The sequence below is a fragment of the Neovison vison genome, chromosome 4 (assembly GCF_020171115.1).
Source record: "Neovison vison isolate M4711 chromosome 4, ASM_NN_V1, whole genome shotgun sequence".
Classification (NCBI taxonomy): domain Eukaryota; kingdom Metazoa; phylum Chordata; class Mammalia; order Carnivora; family Mustelidae; genus Neogale; species Neogale vison.
Genome location: NC_058094.1, coordinates 229,531,512 through 229,558,130, shown reverse-complemented (window position 1 = coordinate 229,558,130; position 26,619 = coordinate 229,531,512). Strand labels below are relative to the sequence as shown.

The following is a 26,619-nucleotide window of genomic DNA, read 5'->3' as shown; positions in this document are numbered from 1 at the left end:
GCTATTTAGAAATAAAACATACCAGACTAGCATTTTATTTTTTTTATTTTTTTTTAAAGATTTTATTTATTTATTTGACAGAGAGAGATCACAAGTAGGCAGAGAGGCAGGCAGAGAGAGAGGAGGAAGCAGGCTCCCCACTGAGCAGAGAGCCCGATGCGGGACTCGATCCCAGGACCCTGAGATCATGACCTGAGCCGAAGGCAGAGGCTTAACCCACTGAGCCACCCAGGCGCCCCCCAGACTAGCATTTTAAAAGGATGAGATTAAAAACATAGGAACATATATTTTATTTCTTTCCATAAGACACCAGGATTGTCCTACACCGTTGACATGTACATACCTGGGCTTGGTGACCTGCGTCTTTTTCCCCCCTGTGTTCTCACGCCCTGTGTCTCTGTCCCATAGTTAGCTGTGGCTGCGGGATGTGTGCCTACACGTGGGCCATGAAACACCTTGGCCTGCTCTTCCCCAGCGACCAGAACATCCACAGACTCAGGAGGAGCCTGGGAGCCAGAGGCCACGTGGAGCAGCCCCTCAGCCCCTCAGCCCTCACCCCACCTTTTCTGTGGGGTTCAGAAAGAACAGGGTTCTCTGTAAGCCACTGAAATGGGGGCCTTACCTGCGACGGCAGCCTGATCTGTACGACTGTACTTGTTATCATAAACAACCAAGCCCCCAGGAAGATGCTTCTGAGCAAAGCGGTTTCATGGATTTCTTCTTCCTGTACAAGCTGCCATAGTGTGGCTCCAAGTCATGAAAATGTGATTTACCAGCTTCTGCTGATGAATACCACTGAAGATTTTATTTTTATACTTTGGGTTTACATATTCAAAGTGCTGAAATATAATGGTAAGTTATCGCATGGAAATAAAGCAATTACTACAAAACAAGTAACTAGGAACGGCAGGGACCCAAGACAACTGGAAGTGTTTTTGGTTACCAGCTTGCGGTCAGACACTAGCTCGATCTGAGTAACCGTGTGTACCCGGTGAGCCGGGACCATCCTGGCAGGTCTCCTGCCGCCGGTCAGAACCTTGTGGAAACAGAACCACTTAATCAGGCGACTGTGAAAGCAGGGGAGTGACCCAAACCGATCAACTAGAAGCATAGTGAGTCACTAAATGATAGAACCTCAAGTTTTTATCCATTCCTCAAGTTTTTATCCATTCCTCACTTATTTCAATGGACTAAACTCATCAATTTGAAATTTTTATAAACTAAAGACTAAAATTGGGTACGCTGTCAGCTCTTAAGTTATATGTAGGGTCCCTACGTACAACCACTAAGAGTCTGTTTCCCTGGAGAGCAGATTGCACGGTAGTACTTCACCCCAAACTCGTACAGTTTTTACAAAATTGAGGTAAATCCCTCTCCCCCAGCGCTGCCCAGGAGCAATATAATTCTTCCTGTGAATTCAACATTCAAGAATTTTCTTCTGATAGCCAGAGCGGCAGAGGGGACACACGTGGAAAGGAGAACTGTCCCCCAGGGAGAACTCCTCCAGGGCAAGGAGACACGTGTGGTGGAACACATGCGAGCAGGACAGGAGGACCGTTTCCCGGGAAGAGTGGCCGCGGCGCGTCTCGCACGGGTCCGGGTGACCGTCGGCGCTGGCTGGGAGCGGGGTGAGGCAGATGGGACACTCGTAGGACTCCCGGTGCAGCGCCTGCCACACACAAGAGCACGTGAGTTGCTGTGCAGGTCGTAACTCTGTCGTGATGGGGAGCTCCCTAAATTTAAGTGAGAACTGTGTACCAAGAGACACGGACTTCTAGAAACGAAGTCTCATCCCCTGTTTCAATGGCACCAGTTACACGTGCACTGTCAGTCTCGCGGAAGATGGGAAGGGACAGTAACCTGCTTGTGATTAGCAGTTTTAGAACGAAAATACCGTATAAGATGCTGAACATTAATGGTGTAGATTTCCTTCTAGTTGAGCAACCAAGGGTGCTCTTTTTCAAAATCCTCGACCCTACACAGCTTCCAAACTTCTTTATAAATTTTCATATTTTAATGATTTTCTAAGTAAGTTTTTCCTCTGTTGAATTCTGGGTCTCCCTTTCTCCCAGGGCTACTACAGATGTCAGAGGAGGGCAGCCTAGGGCTTGAAGGAAAACAAGGAAGCTAAGACGTGGGGCAGTCTTCCCTTTGGTGTTTTCATTATTCACAAAAAGGCGTCATCAAAGCACTTTTCATCAAAGCACTTTCCAATGGAAGGGCCTTGACCTCACCCCAGACTGGATGGCGAATGTTCAGCGTACAGGCACAGCCGGGGCAGAAAGCTCGGCACCACAGGGTCCCCAAGTCTTCCCTCTCATGTCACCCAGACTCCTGGGGGGCTCTGCGGCTTCCAGTTAGTGACCATGCCTACCTGGATCTGGATCTTTTCCCAGTCTTCGTCTGTGAGCTCGTGGCCACACCTGTCCTCCAGCTGCTGAAGAACACTTCGGTTTATGGCCAGGCAGTGGTCGATTTCCCAGAAGAGGTCCTCTATGTCTGTGCTGTAGGAGCACAGTAGGCGGTGACTGATCTCTGTGAACTGGAAAGGATGCGGGAGGCACTGACAGGCCTGGAGGGGCTCTACCTGTAGGCGCAAAGGAAGCGCCTTCTTGGGTCCTGGCCACCTTTTTTTTTTACTAACCTTCCTCAGGTTTCTACCTTTGAATAAGACTTTTTGGGGAAACAGACATATGGATTTTTACCTAATAAAGCCATGTCCAGATAGCAAGAGATTCAGAAATGCCCACCTGGTTTAAGTCTTGGTGGTTGTTAACAAGGAATACATTATAATTAAAAGTTGAGAGCTAATAAAAGGGGAAAGGAGAGGCGCGCCTGGGTGGCTCAGTGGGTTAAAGCCTCTGCCTTCGGCTCAGGTCATGATCTCAGGGTCCTGGGATCGAGCCCCGCATCGGGCTCTCTGCTCAGCGGGGAGCCTGCTTCCTCCTCTCTCTCTGCCTGCCTCTCTGCCTACTCGTGGTCTCTGGCAAATAAATAAAATTATTTTTTAAAAAGGGAAAAGGAAGTGGAGAGGAGAGAGGAATTAGAACTGCACAAATTTCATCCCATTACCACCCTGCTCTGGCAGCATCTGTTTTTTTGTTTTTTTAAGATGACATTTATTTGCTTGACAGAGAGAGAGAGAGATTACGAATAGGCAGAGCGGCAGGCAGAGGGAGAGGGAAGCAGGCTCCCCACTGAGCGGAGAGCCCGATGCGGGACTCGATCCCAGGACCCTGAGATCATGACCCGAGCCGAAGGCAGAGGCTTAACCCACTGAGCCACCCAGGCACCCCGGCAGCATCTATTCTAATCTGCAAGCAGGGCGCTCACTGCGTGCGGCCACAGTGCCCTGCTTGCCTGGCCGTTGGAACCAGCGCTCTTCCCTTCCCTTTGCTGGCCAGCGGTCTTCCCAATGTGGTTGCAGATTATGAACGATCATCTTAGTGTGACCATTAAAAAAAAAAAGATTATCCCCTTCTTCTAAACTAGTTTATTCATTCTGTTTTTCTCACCAAACCCTAAAATAATAAAAACTCCCATTGCCCAAGGACCTTAAAAACCTCCTTAGTGGAGGTAATTGATTTATGGATAATTGTATAGCCCCTTGCTACAGAACAGATCTTTAGGACTTACTTTAAAAGTGTTTCCCTTGCCAGTCTACCACAATGGAGGCAGCATATTACTTTTATCTCAAACTTTAAAGAGTTTGCCTTGAAAGCACTGTCCTTGAATAGAGTTCTCTAACTCGCCCCTGCTCAGTTTATAAAGTACTACATTTTTGATACAAAAGGATTTAGAAAAACACCGGGATCTTAGGCCAACGATTTAGCAGGTTGTGGGGCGGCTGTCAGCACCTCCTGATGACAAGCAGTGGGAACGGCCGGGGTGAGGCAGGAGTTCTACAGACCCTCCTGCTACGGCGCGTGCACTGGTGGGAGAATTCGCTGGCGTCTGATTAGTAAAATGGAACATGCCTCCATCCTGTAGAAGCCACAGTTGCTAACTGCAAAGTAGTTTAACATGATCTCCTTCACTCTCTATTCCTCCCCAGACTGTTTTGGTCTATGTTCTGATTTGGAAGTATTTACTGTGTGATGCTCCCTGGTTTTTCCACCACTTCTTTCCAAAAGGTAACAGTTTTACGATTATTGGTTTGTTAGAAATTTAACGTGTCTAAATCTTTAGTAGGGGTTTTATTAAGACAGTTACTGTTTTGTTAGTGTCTTGGTTACAGTTATACAGGTCTTGGATGGTTTGTCCATCTTGCCGTAAGTCCTGTGTGAGTTCCCAGGAACAAACATGTTAGGAACAATGCCTACATAGAAAAGTGATTTTGTGATTACAAAGGGCTTCAAGAGTCCAGAAGTCATTCTCCTTTGCTAGGCTTGGAAGGAAGAATAGTTTCATGGTTTTCAGTTAGGTTGTAAAGATCTGGATTACCAGAGAAAAGGCAATCTTAGTTGAGAAAATCTTAAGACTGGAAACAGCTAGGGCGTTGGGTAGGGGCAGAGTGAATGGTTTTTATTAAAGAGTTTTGGGGAAGAGTGCTCATGCACTGCTGGTGGGGATGTAGACTGGGACAGCCATTGTGGAAAACAGTATAGAAATTTCTCAAAAAATTGGAACTACCATATGATCTAATAGTTCAGTACTGGATATTTGCCCAGAAAACCCTAATTTGAAAAGATATATGTATTGTTTATGCTTATTATAGCATTGTTTATAATAGCCAAGATATGGAAATAAGCAATGTGTCCATCCATGGATAAATGGATGTGGTACACACACACACACACACACACACAGAGCAATATTAGACAACCATAAAAATGATGACATTGTGTGATTTGTGACAACAGAGATGGACCTAGAGGGTACTATCCTCAGTGCAATAAGTCAGAGCAAGACAAATACCACGGCTTCCAGGTACGGACAGACGCGTCACGGGGAAGAAAGGCACAGCTGCGGGAGGACGGTCAGTGCTGGTGTGTCAGAGCCATGTGGGGACAGATGGGAGCTACGCCCGTGGGGAGCACCGCACGCTGGACACACTCGGGAGTCTCTGTGTTGCACACCCGAAATCAGTGTAACATCGTGTGTCAATATCTTCAAATTGAAAGAGAGTTTTGGGGGTGGACTTCATTATTTTTATCTTCTCAAAATAGTGTGATACACTTAGAAAAACCCCCCTTAAGCGTCATTGTTTTTAGAACTTTCTAAAATGTAAGAGCTAGCTACTCTAGATCGTCCCTCTGCAAAAGAAATGTAACATGAGCCACATCTAAACTTGAAACTAATCCTAAAACTTGCAGAAGCCACATTTTCAAAAAAATTTTTAAAGGTAAAATTAATTTTCAAGTTTTACTTAACCCAGCATATCCAAAATATTATTTCAAAATATGTCAATTGAATAAACTATGAATGAGGTATTTTATTCTTTTTTTCCCATTAAGTCCTTGAGATCTTGTCTATCTAGCCTGTTTCGACTCAGACTGGCCTCACTTCAAGGACTCGAGAGGCGCACACGGCATGTGGCTGGTGGCTCCCGCGGACAGTGCTACATGGAGTGGGGTTGTTGGAGAGTGACATAGTGCCCGAGGCCCAGGGACGTCACTCGGCCAGGGCCACACCGGGGGGCTCCTTTTTGAACACGTAAATAGCTATGGAGTCATCTTTCCAAGGGCTGTGCTGGCTGTCCCCCTCTTACTCTCTTGCCGCTCCTTCCCCAGCACAGAGCTGTCTGGAGAAGTTGGCATCCCGTCCAGAGACTCACACTTCCATTCCTCCCGTGCTAGCTCTTCCAAGTGGACGTGGGGGTCTCCGGGCTGGACTCACACGACTTTGCTGCTCCGGGGACAGCCCAGCAAAAGGCTGGAGGGGACAGAGTCTGCCTCCTACAGGGTGGCTGGCTGCACTCGTCCCTGGCTGCACTGCTCTGAGTCCCTGAAATCTGGGGGCTGTTTGCTCCAGCAGTTAGAAGTGTCCTGGTTGAGTGACCACACCTGTCCCGTGTTGCTGGGCTTGGAGATGGGAACGAAGCCTGTCAGAATCTCAGAGACAATGAGATGGATGATACAGGGGACGTAGATTCTAGATGGTGGTAAGAATTTCCAGCTCTCAAGTGTTCTGGTCCACGGGATATCTCATGTGTGTTCTGTTTGTTTTTATACGGCCCCACCTGTCTGAACACAGTGCGGAAGTCCCCTCCAGAGCTACGGCTCCGGGGTCAGACCTCAGAATGGGCCTTCAGGGACGAAGTGTGCCCTTCCACTTCTTTTCCTCCCCTAAGACGTCGTGGAGACACACAGGAAGGGAGGGCAGCTGTGGTGAGGGAGCCCCTGCTGGCCTTTGTCCCTGGCTGGTACAGGATGACTGCTGGGTTTCAGGGAAAGGCACTCACCCGGCTGGTGGCTGGGGTTTTAATGATGTGTGTGGGAATCTTCCAGGCACCTTTGTTTTGGGGGTTTGTTTGCAATTATTTTTTAGCCATAAAGACGCCCCCAACTTACACAAGTTTGACTCACAATGTTTTGACGTGATGATGGTGGGAAAGCGACACACTCGTAGAAACCATGGTCCACGTTCAGGACATGGACCTCTTGCTGGGCTAGTGCTTCGAGGTCTGACCCTCCCTGGTGATGCCGGCGGGTGGCCGCAGCTCCCAGCAGCCGTGGGATCACTAGGGTCAACGGTCGGCAGGGCGGCAACTGGGTGCGCCCCCACCGCCCTCCCATCCGTCACTTTCAGGACAGCGTTCGGTACAGTCCAGGAGCGACTCGACACCATACTGTCACACAGGCTTCGTGTTTCCTGACTGCGCACCTGCGGGCTCGCGGGAGCGCTCTGGGCGCACTTCAGGTGGGCCGTGCTCTGCGGTGACCTTGGTGAGGGGAAGTGTGGGAAATGCATTTTTGATTTAATGATATTTTTGATTTACGATGGTTTTGTCGGGAGCTCGTGCTGCCATCGGTCGAGGAGCGTCTGTATTTGGAGGCCTGGAGGAAGCTCGCCTGCTGCGGGGAAGCTGGTGCCGCTGCCCCCGCTGAACTGCCAGGCAGATGTAGCTTTACTGAGGTTCTTCAACTGAGGGTCATTCGGTGAATCCTAGGGCTTTGATTTTTTCTTTGTTCTTTGGCTCTTCGACTATCTGATACTCTCTAAACAAATGATTGACAGAAGAGTTCCCTGCGGTGTAAAAGGGAGAAGTCCTTGGAAATCTGTAGGACGGGCTCTGGTTCAGGTTTCATGACGCAGTGTGCTGAGTTTTCTTGAAGTGCGAGCCATCTCCCAGGTATACATGGAATGGAATGTAAGATCGTTCCTCCAAAATTATGCTCAGAGAAAAGGGGTCACATTCTATTCCAGACCTTACAAAGAATTTCGGGTGATGAGGCATATTCTGAAATTATTTCTGAACACAGAAGTGTTGTCTGGAGGAGAGGCATGAGTGTGACTGACTGACCGGGGCTGGTTCTCAACTGTGGAGCTGGGACAGCGGCCTCGGCCTCCCCCGGAAGCCTGTTAGAAATGCCGAGTCCCAGCCGTGCCCCGACCTGCTGGACCCGACCTGGGCAGCGGCAGCCAGCTGGGGACTCTGATGCTCGCTCGTTTGAGAACTGTTGCTGAGGTCTCCTGCTTGATTGGAAGAGTCCAAGTTATTTGGCTTTCATCCGCTTCCTGGGGGTGTGACCGCCCAGCTCCAGGGGCTGGGGACCACCGTGAGCCTCAGAGGGCCAGGAGCCAGCGCGGAGCGGAGGCCGCGTGCACGCACAGTTCGTACCGCAGCGGCGGATCCGCTGTGAGAACAGATCTGCGGGCGCCCGGAGGCCTGCGGGAACCCCAACCGTTCCGACATGGGGTGGGTTCCTGCAGCCGGAGACAAAGCAGCTTAGATGGAAACACAGCGGACACGCTTTCAGTGCTGTGCTTGGTGACTCCAAGGGGCCCTGGCGAGGACAGCCCCGTCACCTCTTCCAGGTGCGCCTCGTCCTGCGCCCGCCTCGTCGCCTTTATTACTCCGGGTCTGGGGCCGGAGCGCCCGACCTCGTGCTGCCTCGCCCTGCGGTGTTCTCCGACGCCTCCCGCTCCGTCTCGCCTTCGCCCAGGCTCGGGCTGCGCACCAGCCACGGCAGGCGCTTCGGCGCTGGCGGGAAGCACTGCCCGGGCCTCGCAGCCCGTAGGTCGCGGGAGGGGCTCCAGCTCCGAGTTCCGGTCCGAGCGCTCCCCGGGGTCACCCGCAGACCGCAGCGGCGTCCCAGGGCGTCCCGGTGTGTGGAAGCGCGAGTGCCGTCCGCGGTGTTTGGTTCTGCGACGGGTGCGGGCGCGGGCGCGGGTGCGGGTGGGGAAGGAACGGACGCCGCCGCCGCGGGCGCCGTCCGTTGTGCCGTCAGTTCGGCTCGGCTCGCGTCAGCGCGTCGGCCTTCCCGGCGGTTGTTGCGAACTGGCTCCCGTCTCCCGGTGTCGGAGACAGCGCCGCTGCTTCACCGATGGTGCACGTTTCCGGCTGCGCGTCTTCCTCCTGGGCCGTGGGACGGGACCCAGCCCAGCGTCTGCGGGTCTGGCCGAGCCCGGGCGCGGCGCTCGCCCGCGGCTGCTCCGCTCCCTGAGGCCTCGGCCTGACGTCCGCGCGCCTCCTCCGGGCCGAGCGCTCCGTGCGTCGGTCTGCGCGGGCGTCACGCACACGTCACGCACACGTCACGCACACGTCTGCGCCTGCGCCGCTCTCTCCCGCGCCCCCTGAGGCGGCCGGGTCCTCCCCGCGCGCTCCGTCTGGAGGCCGCCGGGTGCGCGCCCGTCCCGCGTCGTCTGGTCGTGCTGCGGGAAGTGTCTGCTGTGGAGACTTCATCGATGTGTTTAGTTATTTTTAGGAAAAGGGTTTTCTTTATTGACCTGAGAGAGAGAGAGGGGGCAGGAGAGAGACAGCATGAGACGGTCAGGGGGAGGAGCACGCCCCGCCGAGCCGACCCGGCTCCAGGATCCGGACGGAGCTGAGGGGCCGAAGGCCGCACCCACGGAGCCTGGGCGCCCGCGTGGACGTGTCTGTGACCAGTTTTCTCTGCACCGGTGTGAACGTGGAAACCCCGTCTCATTCTTTCGTGCGCGTCCGCGAGACGCTTCCCGCGGGAAGTCCGTCCGAGCTTCCTCCGCCCACGCCAGAAGGGGCTCGGGGCGCTGCAGCGGCCGGGCTGCGGCCGGGGCCTTCGTGCCGGAGGACGCCGGTGTTGCTCAGAGTCCGCGTCGGCTCCGTGTTTGCGCGCGTGCCACGGTCTTCGCGCCGCGCCCCTTCCCGGGTCGAGGAACCTCCGGTCCTTTTCTTTCTTCGCGAAAGGCGTCCTTCAGAATGTCCCCCAGGGACGACGTTTAGTGACCTCTCCCCATTTTCCTCAGAAACCGTCTTTCTTTTGCCTCCGTTTTGTGGCTGTGGTGGTTGTTGAGTGACCCGTAGGCCCCGCGTGGGCCGAGAGCGGCGGCGGCTGGGCCTGAGGCTCCGTCGCCCGCGGGGTTTCGGCCCGACGCGCGAGAACGGCCGGCGGGGTGCGGCGCTCAGGCCCGGCTTCCGCTCGCACCTCCGCACGACGCACCGCGGCGTCTTTGAAGAAAGCTCGTCTGGGCGTCGTGGCGGTTTAAGGCCGCCTGTCTCCCTCCCACACGGAAATCCACAGCCTCTCCGCCCCGAGCTGCCCCCGCGCCCTGTCCCTCCTAAAATCCGCTTCCGGGGCGATGGGGCGGGAGCGGAGCAGGTGCGGACCAGAGCCCGGCCGGCTGCGGGCGAGGCCCCGTCTCGAGCTCTTTGTCCGCGCACGGTGAGACACGCGCGGAGGACGGGACGCACACTGCAATTTTGGGGATGTCACGTGTGAACCAAATGCTCTTCTATTTTTGTTGAAACGGCTTTGTGCGGTGTAACATGCAGGCTAAGCATGTGAAGTCTCTCTTGGCTCGGAACGGGATCCGCTGACAGGTGAGAACCACCAGGGCGGCCTGAGTTCAGTTTGTTCTGAACGAGCGTCCGAGTGTCCGCTGCTCAGCCTGCCGCGTCCCGGGTCGCTTCGCCCAGCAGCCGGGTACAGCCCCCGCGGCTCTCACCTCAGCAGGCGGCCCGCGGCGACGGCCACCCGCGCCTCCCCCACGGGAGCCCGCCCGGTGCAGGCCGGAGCCACTCGCCCTCGCGGGGGGTCGCTCGGGCTTGGGGTGTGCGCGGCTCTCCCGCAGCCTCCCCGCGCCGAGACCCACCGCGGCCCACTCGGTCCCCGTCTCCGGCTTCGCTTCCTCCTCTGCGCTCTCTCTGCTTTCCGACATTTACGTTCTTTTTTTTTTTTTTTTTTTTTAAAGATTTTATTTATTTATTTGAGAGAGAGAGACAGTGAGAGAGAGCATGAGCGAGGAGAAGGTCAGAGAGCGAAGCAGACTCCCCATGGAGCTGGGAGCCCGATGTGGGACTCGATCCCGGGACTCCAGGATCACGCCCTGAGCTGGAGGCAGTCGTCCAACCAACTGAGCCACCCAGGCGTCCCCCGACATTTACGTTCTTAACGGCACATGCTCTCTGTTGTCTCCCCTCTGGAAGGCGACCTGGGGGGCAGCAGCGACAGGGACCACCCCCCGGGGGGTGGCCCTAGGGCTCTGCTGGGGGAGGGAGGGAGCTGGGCGAGTTTTGCCGAGAGCAGAACCGCAGGCATCAGTCACCGAAGGGGCTTGGAACGGTGTCTTCTGTAGTCTGGGTCTCTTCAGCCCGCCTGGCGAACCTCCGAGTTTCACACTTGGTACCGCAGCGTACTTCCTTCCTTCGTTACAGCTGGAAGCATTTCATAATGGCAGAAGTGACGGTGCCTTTTATACGTGAGGTGGTTAAGGACGACTAAAACGTAGTTTATTCCTCCTAACCGAAGTAACTACCACTCGGTGTTTGCGCGGTGAGTGATGAACAGGATTGGTGCGACGGTGTGGGAACAGCTGGCACCGCACTGTGCGACCTGGGGGCCCAGGTGACCTTTCACAAGGGGGCCTCCAGCTTGCAGAACAAGGAGGGCTGAGCAGAGGGCGCAGAGGCCCAGCAGGAGCAGGCAGGGTGGGGGGGGGAGCTCTGCCAGCTGTGCCAGGCAGCAGGTGGGAGGGGGTGGGCCGCGGTGGCAGGAGTCGCCGGGCTGCCTCCCGCTCTCCTCTGATGCCCGACTGGTCTTCTTGGAGCACGGGCCTCACCACCTCTTCTTTGATCTCAGACTCCTCATCCTGGGCCTGTCTGGAGGCTGAGATCCCTCCACGATCCCTTGGGGCCTCGCGCCCACCTTTCCTCTCATTACTGTCCTGTAGGAGTTTCCAGCCGGCTGAGTCCCACGAATAACTGCCCTGTTTTCCTGTTTCCATGACTTCCTGCACCGAAGGCTCCGAGGACCGCATGTGCACCCGGAGTGCGTGGCTCCTCTCCCGTGAGCTTGCTCTCTCCGCTCTCACAGCACTGGGGGCCCCTGCCCTGGGCACTTAGCGTCGGCGGGACGCTGTTATCTTTTCCTGTGTGTATTTCTTATCTCCTCGAATGAATTCCTTAGGTCCAGAGAAGCACCTGATTCATGCTAAGGCCCTTAGCATTCCTTAAAAAATCTCTATTTTACATTTGCAGTAGATTGGAAACAAGGACGCATATGTGCCCCAACGTCCACGTTCTAAAGGAGGACAACACGGCGTCCTTTCTGGGATTAAAACAAAAGGACGATGCCTCCGAGGAATGACGTGAAGTTATTTCCAACTATCAAGATTCAACAAAGCATCGGCATTTAGCTTTTAATCATGACATCGACGTTAGCTTATTAATACGGATACCGAGAACCCTTCAGTCCGCCGTTTGCAGCAGAATCCTACTCGCGAACTGCTGTGACTTTACTCTTGCAGCTGCACACAGTCAAAAGTCAGCAAGGGTGATAGTTATAACGTTAAATCAGCAATACTTAGCGACCACCTGTTGTGGCCGATTCTAAGTGCAGCCATTATTAACTATTTCTTACATCTCAAGTTCTTATGTGTTCTTGCTTTCTTTATTTCCTTACTGGTATTTGGGTCAGATGCCCTTAGTCATTGAAAGGGCAAAAACTGCCCCTCGCCCCAAAAGCAGCCGGTTGAGTTCTAGTTTTTAAACCAATGATTGATATTACTAATTCTATGGAAACAAAGTGTGCAAAATATTCAGTTTTAAGAAGAATGAATGTCTTCATATATTTTTCCTTTTAAGTCTTCTATTTCAGATATTTGATAAGTAGGAGTTTAGCTTATTGATATGTAAAGCAATTACTGGTCATTTACAAGTAACATACCAGCTAAACATTAAAAAAATACACGAACAAAAGTACCGGGTGAACTTTGTCTGCCCGGGGGGCCTCTCTAAGTGATCCGTCTGGATGTCAGCAAATTGCTTACTAATGTGTTGACTTATGACCACCCTCAAAAGCAAAATGAAAAGCCTGGAATTTACAGCATATCAATGAATCAGTTGATAAGCTTTTACTGGTTTAATACCCTCCCAGTCTTGCTGCTTGGAACCACTCCAAGTTAGCAACAGAATGTTTGCCATCTCTACGTGATAAAGGAAGTCAAAGGACTAAACAAACTTTAAGACCATTATGCTGTTTGGTGAGATGTCAATGAAAAAAGTAAGAGAAATCTCATGTGGGTGGGTGTGGGAGCGGGCGGCCCCTCAAGTCAGCCAGGGCATCTGACAAATCACTAACCTTACTTTTTAAACAATGGTCAGGACTTTTAGCTTGGGTGGAGATAGTATAATGCATTTGAAAAGTTTTAATTGCAGCAATAAAAGACCATACCTCAATTATATGACATATGCTAGCAGAATTTCTAGATAAGGATCAAAGGCATTCAAGGACCAAGCACTGCATTGTGGCCAACACTCGGGCTTTCTGTACACACTGGGGACAGGTAGGAGCACAGCGACTTTCCTGACCTCTCTAGGCCCCTCTGGCCGGAGTCCACCGAGACACGCTGTGAGAGCGCCCAGGACGGCTGTGCCATCCCCGACAGCCCCGGTGCCCACTCAAAGGCACTGCTGACTCCAACTGAATTCTCTGACACTCAGAGACAAAATCCAACGTTTGATCTGTTCAGTTCTTTACACAGGATTGAAATCTATTGAAAAGATCCCACATTATAACACAACATCACTTTGTTCTTGTTCAGTTTGTTAAGAATGTGCCAATGACATTTTAAAGGAAGAAAAATCTGCAAGAAGAAATTCTCAGTGTATGGAAGCATTACTGTATGTAGAAAGACAAACTCTATATTGTATTAATTAGTTAACATCCAATAGGTTCATGGAAGCCAAAGTTTAGAAAAGACTTCATTAGTCCCCCTGTAACAGAGGAAGGAAAAGGCAAGGCCAGAGTTCTAAGAAAGAAGGGTCAGCTTATAAAAACAGAATGACCTGCACTAATCTAATATACAGTATTAAGAACATGTCTATCTTGGCGAGATCTTGAAGCTCTAAACAGAAGCACCTTCTAATTTATTATGCCTAAAAATGTCACACTTTTCTCCCTCTTTGACTTTCTTTCCTATTATAGACTTTTCCCCTGAAGGTAGCATATTGTTACTGCACATTTCGCTTTGTAAACTTACTAATTTCTCAAATTCAAACATCAGATGTCTGTTTACTAATGTACAGTTCCATGCACTTTTAGGTGGTGGGAGGGTGGTGGGTGCCCAGGCCCGTGAGAAGGCACGGGCCGCGAGGCTGACTTCTGGAGGAAAAGCTGGCATTTCTGGAATGTCACTATGTTACAAAGCTAGGCCCCCACCCAGAGGAGGCTTGATAAAGTCATTGTTCATTCTGGCTTTGGAATTTGTTTTTTTTTTTTTTTAAAGGTGGATTATTAGGAAAGCTGCATACGCTGCTTTTCCTGAAGCTGGACTTGAGTGCGCACCTTCAGCTCTGACACCAGCAGGACGGATGCCAGGAGAACCCAAGGCTGAGAGCTGCATTTTATTTCAAATCTCTTAGTCTGTGCTTTCTAGATTTTCAAGCTTCATGTTACTGGCAAGCTTATATTCCTTTTTTTTTTTTTTTGAAGATTTTATTTATTTGAGTGAGAGCGGGTGGGCATGTGAGCAAGGGCAAGCAGGGGGAGGAGCAGAGGGAGAGAGTCTCAAGCAGACCCCCACTGAGCATGGAGCCTGATGGCGGGCTTGATCTCAGGACCCTGAGAGGACCCTGAATCAAGACCTGAGCCAAACTCGAGAGCTGGACACGCAATCCACTGACCCACCCAGATGCTCCATGGTCTACCTTTTTGTACTGTACGTTCACTGACAAATCGGCGTAGATCTAGGTATTTTTGGTACTTTTGTCCTTTAATCTGCACACAGAGGTGAGAGTTTCCCACCCATCATGTTACAGTATTAGGAGTCTGAATTTGCCTACGTATTTAGCTCTCCTGCCGTGCTGTGTATAGTCCTGTATTGGCGCGTTACTGATGAGCCTCCTGTCATCTCAGCTTGAGAAGAGCTTTTTGCATTCTCGTAAGGCAGGCCCAGTGGTGATGGCCTCCCTCAGATCTGTTTGTCTGGGAACATCTTTATTCGTCCTTCGTTTCTGAAGTCCACCTTTGCCAGAGAGTGTGGTCAGTTGAAATTTCTCCTTCCAGCACTCTGAGTATTTTGTCCTGCTGGCCACATCTCTGCTGGGAAATATGCCTTATGGGTGTTCCCCTGTGAGTGTGGAATGTTTTTCTCTTGCTGCTTTTAAGATTCTTTGGTTTTTGAGTTTTATTATAATATATTTTGGGAAGATCTATATTTTTTGAAGATTTTATTAGTTGAGAGAGAGCGAGGGTACACACGTGTGGGGGAGGGGCAGAGGGAGAAGGAGAAGCAGACTCCCCGCTGAGCAGGGAAGCTGGCGCCAGAAAGGCTCATTCCCAGGACCCCAGGATCATGACCTGAGCCGAAGGCAGACGCTTAACTGAGCCATCCAGGCACCCTGGGGGAGATCTCTTTAAAGTGAGTTTGTTTGGTGACTCTGAGCTCCATAAACTTTGCTCTCCAAATTTCTCACCGATTCAGGCAGTTCTTAGCTATGATTTCTTTTGATCAGCTTTCTGCCCCTTCCTCTCTCCTCTGAGACTCCAATTCACAGACTGTTTCCTTGGATAGTATCACAAAGGTCACATCCGCTTTCTTCACTCTTGTTCATTCTTTTTTCTTTGTTTGCCTCTGACTGGATAATTTCCAAGTTCCTTTCTTCTAGTTCACAGGTTCTTCCCTCTGCCCGATCCGTTCCGACGGTGACGCCATCTCTGCTCTTAGGCTCCAGAACTTCCTTGGTTCTTTGTTATTTCTATTGAGCTTGTCACTTTTCTCACATATTATTTTCCTGATTCCATCAAATGCGTCTTTTTGTTTTCCTGCACCTGAGCTTTCTTCAAATGCCTGTTTCGAATTCTTCACCAGGCTGTAGCTCGCCACGTTTTTGCTTGGTGACTAGGAGGCTGCCGAGACCCTTTGGTGGTATCATATCGTCCTGATTTTCACGTTTCTTTCAGTCCTGCGTTGCTGTCACCAAACCAAAGTAACAGTGGCCTCCTATGTCTTTACTGAGTAGCATCAGGAGAGATGTCCTTTCTGTCAGCCCTGTATGGGTTCTGAGGCTTTCTCAGACCTCCTGTGGATACTCCTGCTCCATGTCGTGCTCCTCTTATGGCAGAATTCTTACGCTTGTGTGCCTTCTCTGGACTCTGCATCACGCCAGGCCAGGTGCCGATGGCCTCCCTTCGACTTTCCCCAGGGTGATGCTGAAGCTCCAGTCTGTGTTCTTCCCCCCGGCCCCCAGATGCAGGCTGGCTCTCTGCATGTGCTTCCTGGCTGTCGCCATCAGGAGTGTGAGCAGAGAACCAGCCACAGGGTGTGGGTGAGGAGGCACATGTGGCACTAGGGGCCCCGTGGGGGGATCCACAGGTGAAGCACCTCCCCTGGGGCTTCTTGATGGAGGCTGCAACAGTCAGTAGGGCCCTTTTGTTTTTCATGCCCTCAGGAGTCCTACCTGCTGCTCTTCCAGTTTCTTCCCACCCCCGGTCATGCAGCTCATGGCTCAGTATGCTGGATGGAAGGATGAGTCCCTTTGGTATGTCACACACAGCCCAAGAAGCTGGGTGCTCACTCACAAGCTCTCACGTTCCCCTGCAGGAGAAATCATGGCCAAGAAGATCTCTCTTGGGCCCGAGCTGTGCCTCCTTGGTGGAGGGGTGACATGGGTAAAGTGTAAGTCCTCTGGACCTCTCCAAGGGTGTTGTGGAGGTTTCCTTTGGAAACCTGGACTGCACAAAGTCTCTCTTGGATGTGGGTGATTGTCTGAGGCAGTGCTCTCCAGGGGCTCACAGACTGTGGCCAAGAGGGGCTAGCACACCTCAGGGTCCACAGGCACCGAGGTGTGTGTCCCTAGTACTGGACACATGGTTGGGTGAGACTCCTGACTCGCTTGCTCGGTGGTGCTGGAACTCACAGTTCCCACAGAGGTGCTCTTACCTGTGGTTGGATGCCGGACTGTCGTTGCTGGAGGAGGGTGTGGATATGAGTGAGGAACATTTTATTTGGCCACGCTGCTAATGTCAACCCCAGAAAACATTTTTATCCTGATCAGAGTTTGTACGTTCCTTTATTTCTAGGTGTTAATTATTACAAAAGGATCCTATTCCACTGCACTTTGTACCTGATTCTTGTTGCTCTATAGGAAAAAATTATTGCATGTTTACCTTGAATTGGAATATCTAATAATTCTAATAACTCTTCAAATGATTTTGATTTAAAATCCATGTGTATAGATAATATATGTACTAAATATTAAATAATACAAACACACACACATGGTATTTTGTTTTCTTGTATTATTGCATTGGCAAGAATTGGCCAAAGTGTGATAATAGATAACGTATTTTGCATCTTTAGGGTTTCAGTATCTAAAAAATATGTTTTTAGTTTCTGATATATGGTCTTTACTGTGATAAGGAAATGTCACTTTAGCTTGATATTGCTGTCATTACTAAGAAAGGCTGTTTAGATTTAGATTGAGACGATTTAATATCATTTTTCTCAGTCATTTTTATATATTTCTGTGTTTCCTATTTTTTTAAGATTTTTTAATATATTTTTTTCAATTTATTTATTTTCAGAAAAACATTATTCATTATTTTTTCACCACACCCAGTGCTCCATGCAATCCGTGCCCTCTATAATACCCACCACCTGGTACCCCAACCTCCCACCCCCCCGCCACTTCAAACCCCTCGGATTGTTTTTCAGAGTCCATAGTCTCTCATGGTTCACCTCCCCTTCCAATTGTGTTTCCTATTTTGATCGGAGGTAAATAATTTCAGCTTTAAGAGCATGAATTTGCATACAAGTCTTATCATTTTAAAACGATTTACACATCTATGGTTATGCCTTCCATTCTGTGTGTCTACACTGTTTTATCTGTTTTAACCCTGGTGAGACTTTATCTTGTACTCGGAAGTTTTCCAATCACTGAAAAGATAGTCACTTCTAGTTTCTCTTTCCTGAAATATCAGCTATTGGCTTCACTTACTGGTTTTACTTTTATCCTAATAAATTACTTCTTTTATCTTTATACTTTCTACTTCCTACATTTAAAAATTCTTTAGTGTTTAAATAGCTTTCTGACTTAAATGGTTAGTTCATTATTTTTCATCTTTCTTGTTTAATAATAAATGTGCTTAATCCTAGTGGCCCCTAAATACAGCGTTAGCTACACACCATAGAACTCTAGTGTGTTCACTGTCACAAGCGCCAGGACAGAATGTAACTTAGACTCTGAATTTCCTGATGTGTTTTAATACTCCTTTATTTTATTGTGATTTTCTATTTTTTCACGGCTTTTGCCTTTTTTTTAAAAAAAGATTTTATTTGAGAGAGAGAGAGAGAGAAAAAGCATGAGTGGGGGGGGCGCTAGAGGGAGAGGGAGCAGCAGACTCCATGGTAAGCAGGGACCCTGATGTGGGGCTCGATCCCAGGACCCTGGGATCCTGATTTGAGCCGAAGGCAGATGTTTAACCAACTGAGCCACCCATGTGCTCTGTGATTTTCTATTTATTTGCATTTGCATCATTTATTTTTGAGCATGCCTTTATATAAAGCATTTTTATTTCATTTGATTCAAATGTTTCTCTCATAAGCAGCTATTAGTGGATTTTTAATGTAATTCAAGTTTGTTATTTAATAAGGAAATTCATCTCAATCATGTTTGCTGTAATTACTATTATAGTTTAACCCTATCATGATACCTTATCTACTTATTATTCTTCCTTGTTGCCTTTTCTTGGAAATCTTTTTCTACCCCCACATATACATCTCACTTGGTCTTTACAATGGCTATGTAGTAATCACTGTGTGGATGTTCCTTGGTGGCGGACTCTTTGGCTGTTTCTGGTTCTTTCTCTTTTATAATCATTGCCGTAGTGAACGAGTCATGGATGCGTCTCAGCATACGTGTATAGCTGTAGGGTGACTTCTAGAGATGGCTCAGAGAGCTGTCAGCCTGAAGGATGTACATTCTTTGTCCTACCAATGTCTTATAAGAATGTCCATTTAGCTCTTGTTCTCATCAGTACTAGATAATTATCATCACATTTTCCAATTCTTGCAATCTAATAGGTGAACAGTAAGAACAGGTTCTTACTTTTGTTTAGTCTTTTTTTTTTTTTTTGAATTATGAGGATATTCCTCATTTTGGATTTACTTGATCACATGCTTTCTTGATTGGGTTCAGGTTAAGCATTTTTGGCATGAAAGTATAAAGGTGATGTTTTGTTCTAGTACACTCTGTGCACATTAGGAGCACGTGGTATCAACTTGTGCAGTTATTGGTAATTTCGATCATTAGGTTGAGATGTCTGCTGGACCTTTCTGATGTAAAGGCTTCTCATACACTTTGCAAATTATACATAATCTGTGGGTCGATGCTTTGAGACTTTGTGAATATCCTGTTCCTCAACCATCTTTTACCCAGTAGTTTATAGTAGCGTAATTTATCCACATGGTCTAGATGCATCTGTACAGTCCTAGGTAATGTGGCATTCAATGGCCTCGTTCAGTAATTTTCAGATTTCACTAAAATTATACATTAAAATTGTAGATTAAATGGTCTATTTCCTAGACTATGCCAGCAGGAGAGTTTGAAAAAGGTAGGAAAAAGATCATTAAATTACAAGAGCCATTCCGTAAATGACTAAGAACTGGACTAAGAAAGGATAGCCTCTGGGCTCTGACCACATAGACACTCAGACACACAGCTGACCCCCTCTCTGCAGTCTTGCTTTTCACCGTGTCGGTTACCCACTGTGAACCATGGTCCTGGAGCAGACGACCCTCCCCTTACGCATTGTCAGAAGGTTGGCATAGCCTAATGCTATGTCACTCCCCTCCCTTCATCTCCTCATGGGGCATTTTGTCATCTCACATCATCACAAGAAGGATGGGTGCAGGTGGGTGCAGGAAGATATATTGAGGGAGAGAGACAGAGAGAAACCAGAGTCATATAACTTTTATTATAGTGTGCTGTTTTAGATTTTTATAATTGTTCTGTCTTATTATTTGTTGTGGTTCATTTCTTACTGTGCCTAATTTATAAACTGAACTTTATCCTGGGTGTGTAGGTAGAGAAAAAATGTAGTATATATAGGGTTTGGTACCATCTGCAATTTCAGGCATCCACTGAGGTTCTTGGAGCACACCCCCAGGGTTAAGGGCAGACAGATGTGTACCCATATGGGCAACCAGAAACAATGACAAGAGCACCTACTACTAGTATACTATCTGACAGTAAGTGCTGTCATTATTTGTTTATTTATTTAGGGCAAGAGTGGGAGTTGGGGGGAAGGGCCGAGGGAAAGGGAGAGAGGGAAGCTTAAGCAGGCTCCATTCACAACATGGAGCCCAATGTGAGGTTTGATCTTAGGCCCCTGAGATCATGGCCTGAGCTGAAGTCAAGAGTCAGATGCTTAACCAACTGAGCCACCCAGGTGCCCCTCTCTTTACTTACTCAAAATGAGGTTTGGCAATCCTAAAATTTGTATGGAACCACAGAAGACCCTGAGTAGCCAAAGCAATTTTGAAAAAGAGGAGTGAAGCTGGAGGCATCATGATTCCAGACTTCAAGCTGTATTGTAAAGCTGTAGTGTTCAAAACAGGATGGTACTGGCACAAAAATAGACACATAGATCAATGGGACAGAATAGAAAACCCAGAAATAAATGCACAGTTATATGGTCAAACAATCTTCAATAAAGCAGGAAAGACTATCCAGTGGGAAAAAGACCATCTCCTTCAACAAATGGTGTTGGGAAAACTGGACAGCTATGTGCAGAAGAACGAAACTGGCCCATTTCTTACACCATGCATAAGAATAATTCAAAATGGATTAAAGACCTAAATATGAGACTTGAAACCACAAGAAATCCTTGAAGAGAATTCAGTCAGTACTTTCTCTGATGTTGGCCATAGCAGGTTTTTCTAGATAGGTTTCCCTGAAGAAACAAAAGCAAAGATAAACTATTGGGATTCCCATCAAAATAAAAAGCTTCTGCAAAGTGCAGGAAACAGTCAACACTGCAGCGACCCTATGATGAAGTAATCACACTCCTGGATATTTACCCCAAAATACAAAAACACTAATTCAAAGGGATACCTGCACCCCTATGTTTAGTGCAGCACTATTTATAATAGCTAAACTATGGACGCCACCCAAGTGTCCATCGACGGACAAATGGAGAAAGAAGATGTGGTGTGTGTATACATACAGTGGAATACTACACAGCCATCAAAAACAACGAACCCTTGCCATTTGCAATAACATGGATGGAGCTAGAGTGTATTATGCAAGTGAAATCAGTCAGAAAAGGACAAATACCACATGATCTCACTCATATGTGCAATTTAAGACAAAACAAATGAACAAAGGGGAAAAAAAGAGTGACACAAACCAAGAAACAGACTCTTAACTCTAGAGAACAAATTGCTGGTCACTGGAGGGGAGGTGGAGGGGAGGTGGGTAAAGAGGTGGTGGGATTAAAGAGGGCTCTGGTGGCGATGTGCACTGCTGTGTGCAAGTGCTGAGTCGCTCAGTTCTGTACCTGACGCTGATATCACACTGTAGGTTAATCAACTGGATTTAAAAAAATAAAATGAGGTTTGGGTTTATAGATTTCAATGTTTATGGCCAAATGGGAAAAGTGAGTAGAGTGAGGAATGAAGAAACTTGAAGTGAACATTTAGGAAAGTAGCAGAGAGAGCTGCGGATTATCGATTTAATTAACAAATAGATAGGTGAAGCAGTTATAAAGTGCTTATTTGTTCAACAAATTGAGTATGACAGTAAATCAGCACTTTTGGGGAAGAATGATCTGAATTACAGTTTTTGTCTTTGTATGCGTGTGCACATTTGTGTGTTTGTGTCTGGGTACAGATGTATAATCATTTGAGTCTCACAACTCTGCTTTATGTAGCCTGTATTTTAAAAAATTATAATAAGATGATATATGCAAATGAAAAAATATTTACACAAACAGGTAAAATGACTATCATCTGTAATTAAAATTTTGTAAGAGAAAAAAAATAATTTCTGCTTTGAAAGCCAAGAGAGTATTATATTAGAATTACTACGAGTAACAATAATAATGTATCAGAATGCCCGTCAGAGCCCAGGAGAGAGGCGAGCACGAGCGGATGACCACCCACCATGGACGGAGCCGCTCCCTGCCTCGAGTGTGAGCCCCGGGGAGAGCCCGCCCGTCTCGGACGGAGAGGGAGGACGGGACAGACGGCCCTACGACCGCCTCCGCGCGGGGAGTGGCACTGAGGACCCCAGCTTAGGCTGAATCCATTGTCTTGGTCTACAGACGGGGGCTTTCTGAAACCGGATGCGAAGGTCCGAGCGGAGCGGAGGCAGGAGGGCGGCTCGCTGCGGTCCAGGCTCGAGCCGAGGCTCCCGTTTCCAGGCCGTTCGCAGCCGTTGAGCCGATCTGCGGTTTCTTCCGTCGGACGGATGGTGCTGGGCAATGCCAGCTTTGCTCTCGTGCCCCGCAGGCCGCAAGGGCGGGGGCTTTCACTCGGACTCTGTCCTGGTCCTCACATACCTGGGCTCCCCAATTCAGGCCACAAGGTGCGGGACCGGCTCAGAAAAGAGAGTTTTTCTCACTCACAAGCAGAATGGCCGATTCTCTCCGTGGCCTGCCCTTGCGCGGCCAGCGGGCTGCTGGGGACGCCGCCCCTGCCGGAGCCGCCGCACGCCTGCGCCCGCCGCACCGCACCCCTACAGCAGAGCAGGGCCGCCCCTGCGGCTTCTCCCCCTGCGCACGGGCCCAGCTCCCGCCGTGCTGACGTCTCCTCGTCGTCAGGATATTCAGGATTTTAGGGGTACTGGTTCCTATCTCGCATTTAATGTCTTTCTCTCGAGGGTAGCGAAGTGTAGTTTCTTAATTAAATCGGAGATTAATGACATCGTCATCAGTCGAGTTCCCGATTTTCTTTTGCGGTCGCTGATGGCGACACTGCCCGGCCCGACTGCTCGAGTGGTCAGGAAGGGCCCCGGGCGGGTCCGGCCTGTCGTCGGACGGTCGAGCCAGCCGGTACGCGGTGCCGCGCTCCCCCGAGAAGCCCCTCAGCCGGGCACACAGCAGGCTGGCGAGGCGAGGCCGCGCTCGGAGACCGCACCTCGGCCTGAGGCCGGCCTGGGGGTCGGACGCTTCTGGTCAACGTCGGCCGCTGCCCCGGGGCACAGGGATCTCCTCACACGGCCGAGGGTCACCTCACCTCTCGTTACTCCGGACGCGGCGCGGCTCACGAAGCGCACGAAGCGTGAGCGTGTGGGCGACACTTCGTCAAGGACGGGCCGGGGTGCGGCGCGGAGTCGGATCTCGCGATTTAAAGCCGACGCGATGCCGGAGCGCCAGCGCCTCACCCAGCGCGGTCCCCGCGGCAGGGGCTGTGGCGGCATCGGAGGCGCTCGCCGCGAGGACGCGCTCGGACAACACAGGACGGAAGAGCGCCGCACCTCACGGCCCACTGGGCTTTGTCCTAGAGCAGCGCTGGGCTCCAGGGCATGACTGGCCTGTCCCAGGCGAGCACGGAGGCTGTGCCCGGAGCCACCAGCCGGTGGGACGGGCGGAGGTGGAACCCAGGCGAGCCGGCTCCTCGGCTCTACCCCGCCTTGTGGGGCACACGGTGGGAAACTGGTAAGCCAAAAATAAACATGAAACCTAGAAAGTTGGGGCCCCCCGGGTGGCTCCGTGGGTTAAAGCCTCTGCCTTCGGCTCAGGTCATGGTCTCGGGGTCCTGGGATCGAGCCCCGCATCGGGCTCTCTGCTCGGCAGGGAGCCTGCTTCCCCCCACCCCCTGCCTATCTCTCTGCCTCCTTGTGGTCTCTGTCTCCGTCAAATAAATAAATAAAATCTTAAAAAAAAAAAAAAGCTAAAAAGTTATTCAAAGAAAGGGTAGAAACCCAGGTTATTTATTTCTGAAACTCACATTCTGGTGACCCGGTGAGGCCCAGTGAGACACTTGGTAAAACTGTAGCAGAGTGGGAGCTCTATTTTTAGAAATAAAAAATTTTAACCTGCAGCTCAGGGGATGTGAAAACTTAAGCTTTATCCATTCCTTCCTCTAAGAGGTTATTTAAGCAAGTGTCATGAAAGAGCCAGACCAAAGATGCTTTGAATTGAACCTTCTTTGAATTTTATGATGTTTATGGTTGAACTAGAAAAGAAAACCTACAAGTATTTTACTGCCTGCGTTGGAAATCCAGGCGGGATGGGGTTTTAGCAGCTTCTCAAGCATCTGTAAAAGGCCTGCAAACGAAGTGAGTCTCTGGGCTTCACCGCCTCGGTGGGCCTCCCTGACCCCAGCGAACCACTGGTGGGCAGACTACCAGGAGAATCAAGGCCCTGGACCTACCTTTTCTTCGAAGAATTTTCTCCTCAACTTGGCGTCTGTGGGAGGTACCTTTCTCCTCAGGTCTTGGTACCACTTCCTGACCACGTGTCCCCTCCAGCAGGCTTGGATCCTGGAACACAGATGTTTGACATGACTCACTCAGGATGGCCTTGACCGGTATTTCAAAACAGGGGGGAGGCCCTGGGGAGGCAGTGGCCAAGGAGGGAGGCAAAACCCCTCCTTCCCTGAAAATGAGTCACCAGCCGGCGCCGCAGCTGGGTATGTTGTGGGGAGGGGGACGGACCCTTCCTACCTTGTGGCACACTTTATTTTGAAGAGCCGGGCTCCGTCGTGAATCACTCTGGTTTGATACTGGTTCTTTCTACAGAGAGGGCAGGTTTTCTTATTTGTGAACTTTTCAAAAGCCTGGAGGCATGCCTGAAGAAGAACATTTCACTTAAAATTTTATGAGCAATTACTTATAAATAACATTCTTACTCCTAATGTAATTATAGTGTTCTTTTCTCTCATCATTAGAGACAGTCCAGTTTGGATTATGAAGGGAAGACGTTTCATCAGATGTTAACACCTTCCTCACGAAACTTGTTCCCAAAATGAAATTTTGCAAGAACATACATGCACATACATCAAAAACTTCTGAAAATCACTTGTGTCAAGACAGATGAGCCCAGTATAGACGGCTACCATGCAGTCAGGACACAGGGAGCAGGCGGCCACTCACTGTGAGGAACGTTAGTAACAGCACTGTGTCACGCAAGCACGTGTGGTTCTTCTGTCACTCAAAATTCGTGATTTTCAAAACACAATGAATTATTCTGTAGCCTAAAGTCAGATTTCTAACTCCGAGTGGTGATTATGGATAAAATAAGTGGTTCATCTTGGGAGACTCAATGAGTAAGAGCTTCGCGGCTGGCACCTGCTCACTCTATTGGGGCGGGGGGAGGGCGCGGGAGTCACTTACTCTGTGAAACACATGTGAACATGAAAGCAGCACCTGTGCGTGAGAAGACAAAAAATGTTTGAAGTTTAAATTAGTGTTAAAAGAGCAGCAGCATAAATGCATTAATTAAAAGAAAAATTCTGAATGCTTAAAAGGTAGGCTGTGTTGTTTCTTTGAAAAATTAAAAAAGCAGATTAATAACCTTGATATTTCTAATATTTAGCATTTAAGTTGAGCACAGCACAGGCATATAATTCAACAAGAAAGACTAAGTTAACGACAGTCTGAAACATCAAACACACGTGTCTGCTAGTAAGTGTCACAGCTTCTGAAATAGGTGTATTCCCTGGGTAGATCCTGAGAAAGGAAGCAAGCTGGGGTGTGTGTTGGGGGGGCCCAGCCCACACCAGGGTGTGGGGGGAAGGGGGTGCAGAGGGAGGGGACAGGCATCTCTGTGCAGGGCTTTGTTCGGCTGAGCTGCAGTCCTGGAGTGCTTAGCACTGCAGCTCATTGTGACGCTTAAACAGAGAGTTCCAGAAATAAGTCCAGAGACTCTGGAATCACCTCTTCTTTCTCAAATGTGGGGAAAGTGTGCTCACAAGAAAATGTCACCTCTCTATGGCCCAGAGTCCCCACCACACAGTGATACTCTAGGCTGTAGGATAAGGAGGAAGGTGTGTGGTTCTCCCAGAAGAACTGGGGGATGAGAGCAGGATACCAGTGTGGAAGGAGCCCACGAGGGGGCTGGTCTTCTGGCCACTGGCTTCTCTTTTCTCCAGTGTGTGGGGCCAAGAGAAGAGACGGCGGGCAAGACTCTTGGGGATGACTGAAGTCTCAGACACATTTGATGTGATTACTGATTCAATTTCTTTGCTGGTTATGGGTCTGTTGAAATTTTCTATTTCTTCCTGTTTCCATTTTGATAGTTTGTAGGTTTCTAGGGATTTGTTCACTTCTTTCAGATTGCCAGTTTTTTGGCATATAGTTTTTCACAATATTCTCTTAGGGTTGTTTGTATTTCTGTGCTGTTGGTTGCAATCACTCCTCTTTCATTTATGATTTTGTTTATTTGGGACCTTTCTCTTTCTTTTTGGTAAGTCTGGCTGGAGGGTTTATCAGTTTTATTAATTCTTTCAAAAACCATCTCTTAGTTTCATTGGTCTGCTGTTTGTTTCTAAATTGTTTATTTTTGCTCTAATCTTTATTATTTCCCTTCTGCTGGTTATTGGCTTTATTTGCTTTTCCTTTTCTAGCTCCTCTCAGTGTAGGGTTAAGTTTCTCTTCTTTTTGTTTTAAATTTAAATTTTACTTAGTTAACATACAGTGCAATATTCAGTGATTTATCACTTATGTACAACACCCAGTGCTCATCACAGTAAGTGCCCTCCTTAATACCCTTCACCCATCTATCCCATCCTCCCCTCCACCTCCCTCCATGAACCCTCAGTTTGTTCTCTATGGTTAAGACTCTCTTAGGGTTTATTTCTCTCTCACCCTTCCCCTCTTTCCCATATATTCATCTGTTTTCTTTCTTAAAGTCCACATATGAGCGAGATCATATGTTATTGGTCTTTCTCCGACTTACTTACTTAGCATAATATATTCTAACTCCATCCATGTCATTGTGAATGGCAAGATTTCATTCTTTGTGATAACTGGGTAATATTCCGTGTGTGTGTGTGTGTGGACATTTTTTTTATCCAGTCATCAGTTGGTGG

At 49.1% G+C, this 26,619-nt stretch overlaps 1 protein-coding gene across 6 annotated transcripts in view; it reads right to left on the bottom strand.

Annotated features, from left to right (window-relative positions):
* Window positions 1-234: 234 nt before the first annotated feature.
* The window catches only part of RNF32 (ring finger protein 32), a 39,993-nt gene continuing 13,608 nt past the window's right edge, over window positions 235-26,619 (bottom strand). For 3 of the 6 annotated variants that reach the window (XM_044246911.1, XM_044246913.1, XM_044246912.1), the window contains 5 exons: window positions 24,923-24,955; window positions 24,254-24,378; window positions 23,962-24,070; window positions 2,375-2,587; window positions 235-1,669 (listed from right to left, as the gene is read on the bottom strand). In XM_044246911.1, coding sequence (XP_044102846.1) covers window positions 1,418-1,669; window positions 2,375-2,587; window positions 23,962-24,070; window positions 24,254-24,378; window positions 24,923-24,955 — 732 coding nt within the window. In that variant the 3' untranslated portion in view covers window positions 235-1,417. Of the gene's footprint in view, window positions 1,670-2,374; window positions 2,588-23,005; window positions 23,241-23,961; window positions 24,071-24,253; window positions 24,379-24,922; window positions 24,956-26,619 lie in introns of those variants that run through there. The other 3 variants (XM_044246914.1, XM_044246915.1, XM_044246916.1) reach the window with 3 other exon arrangements.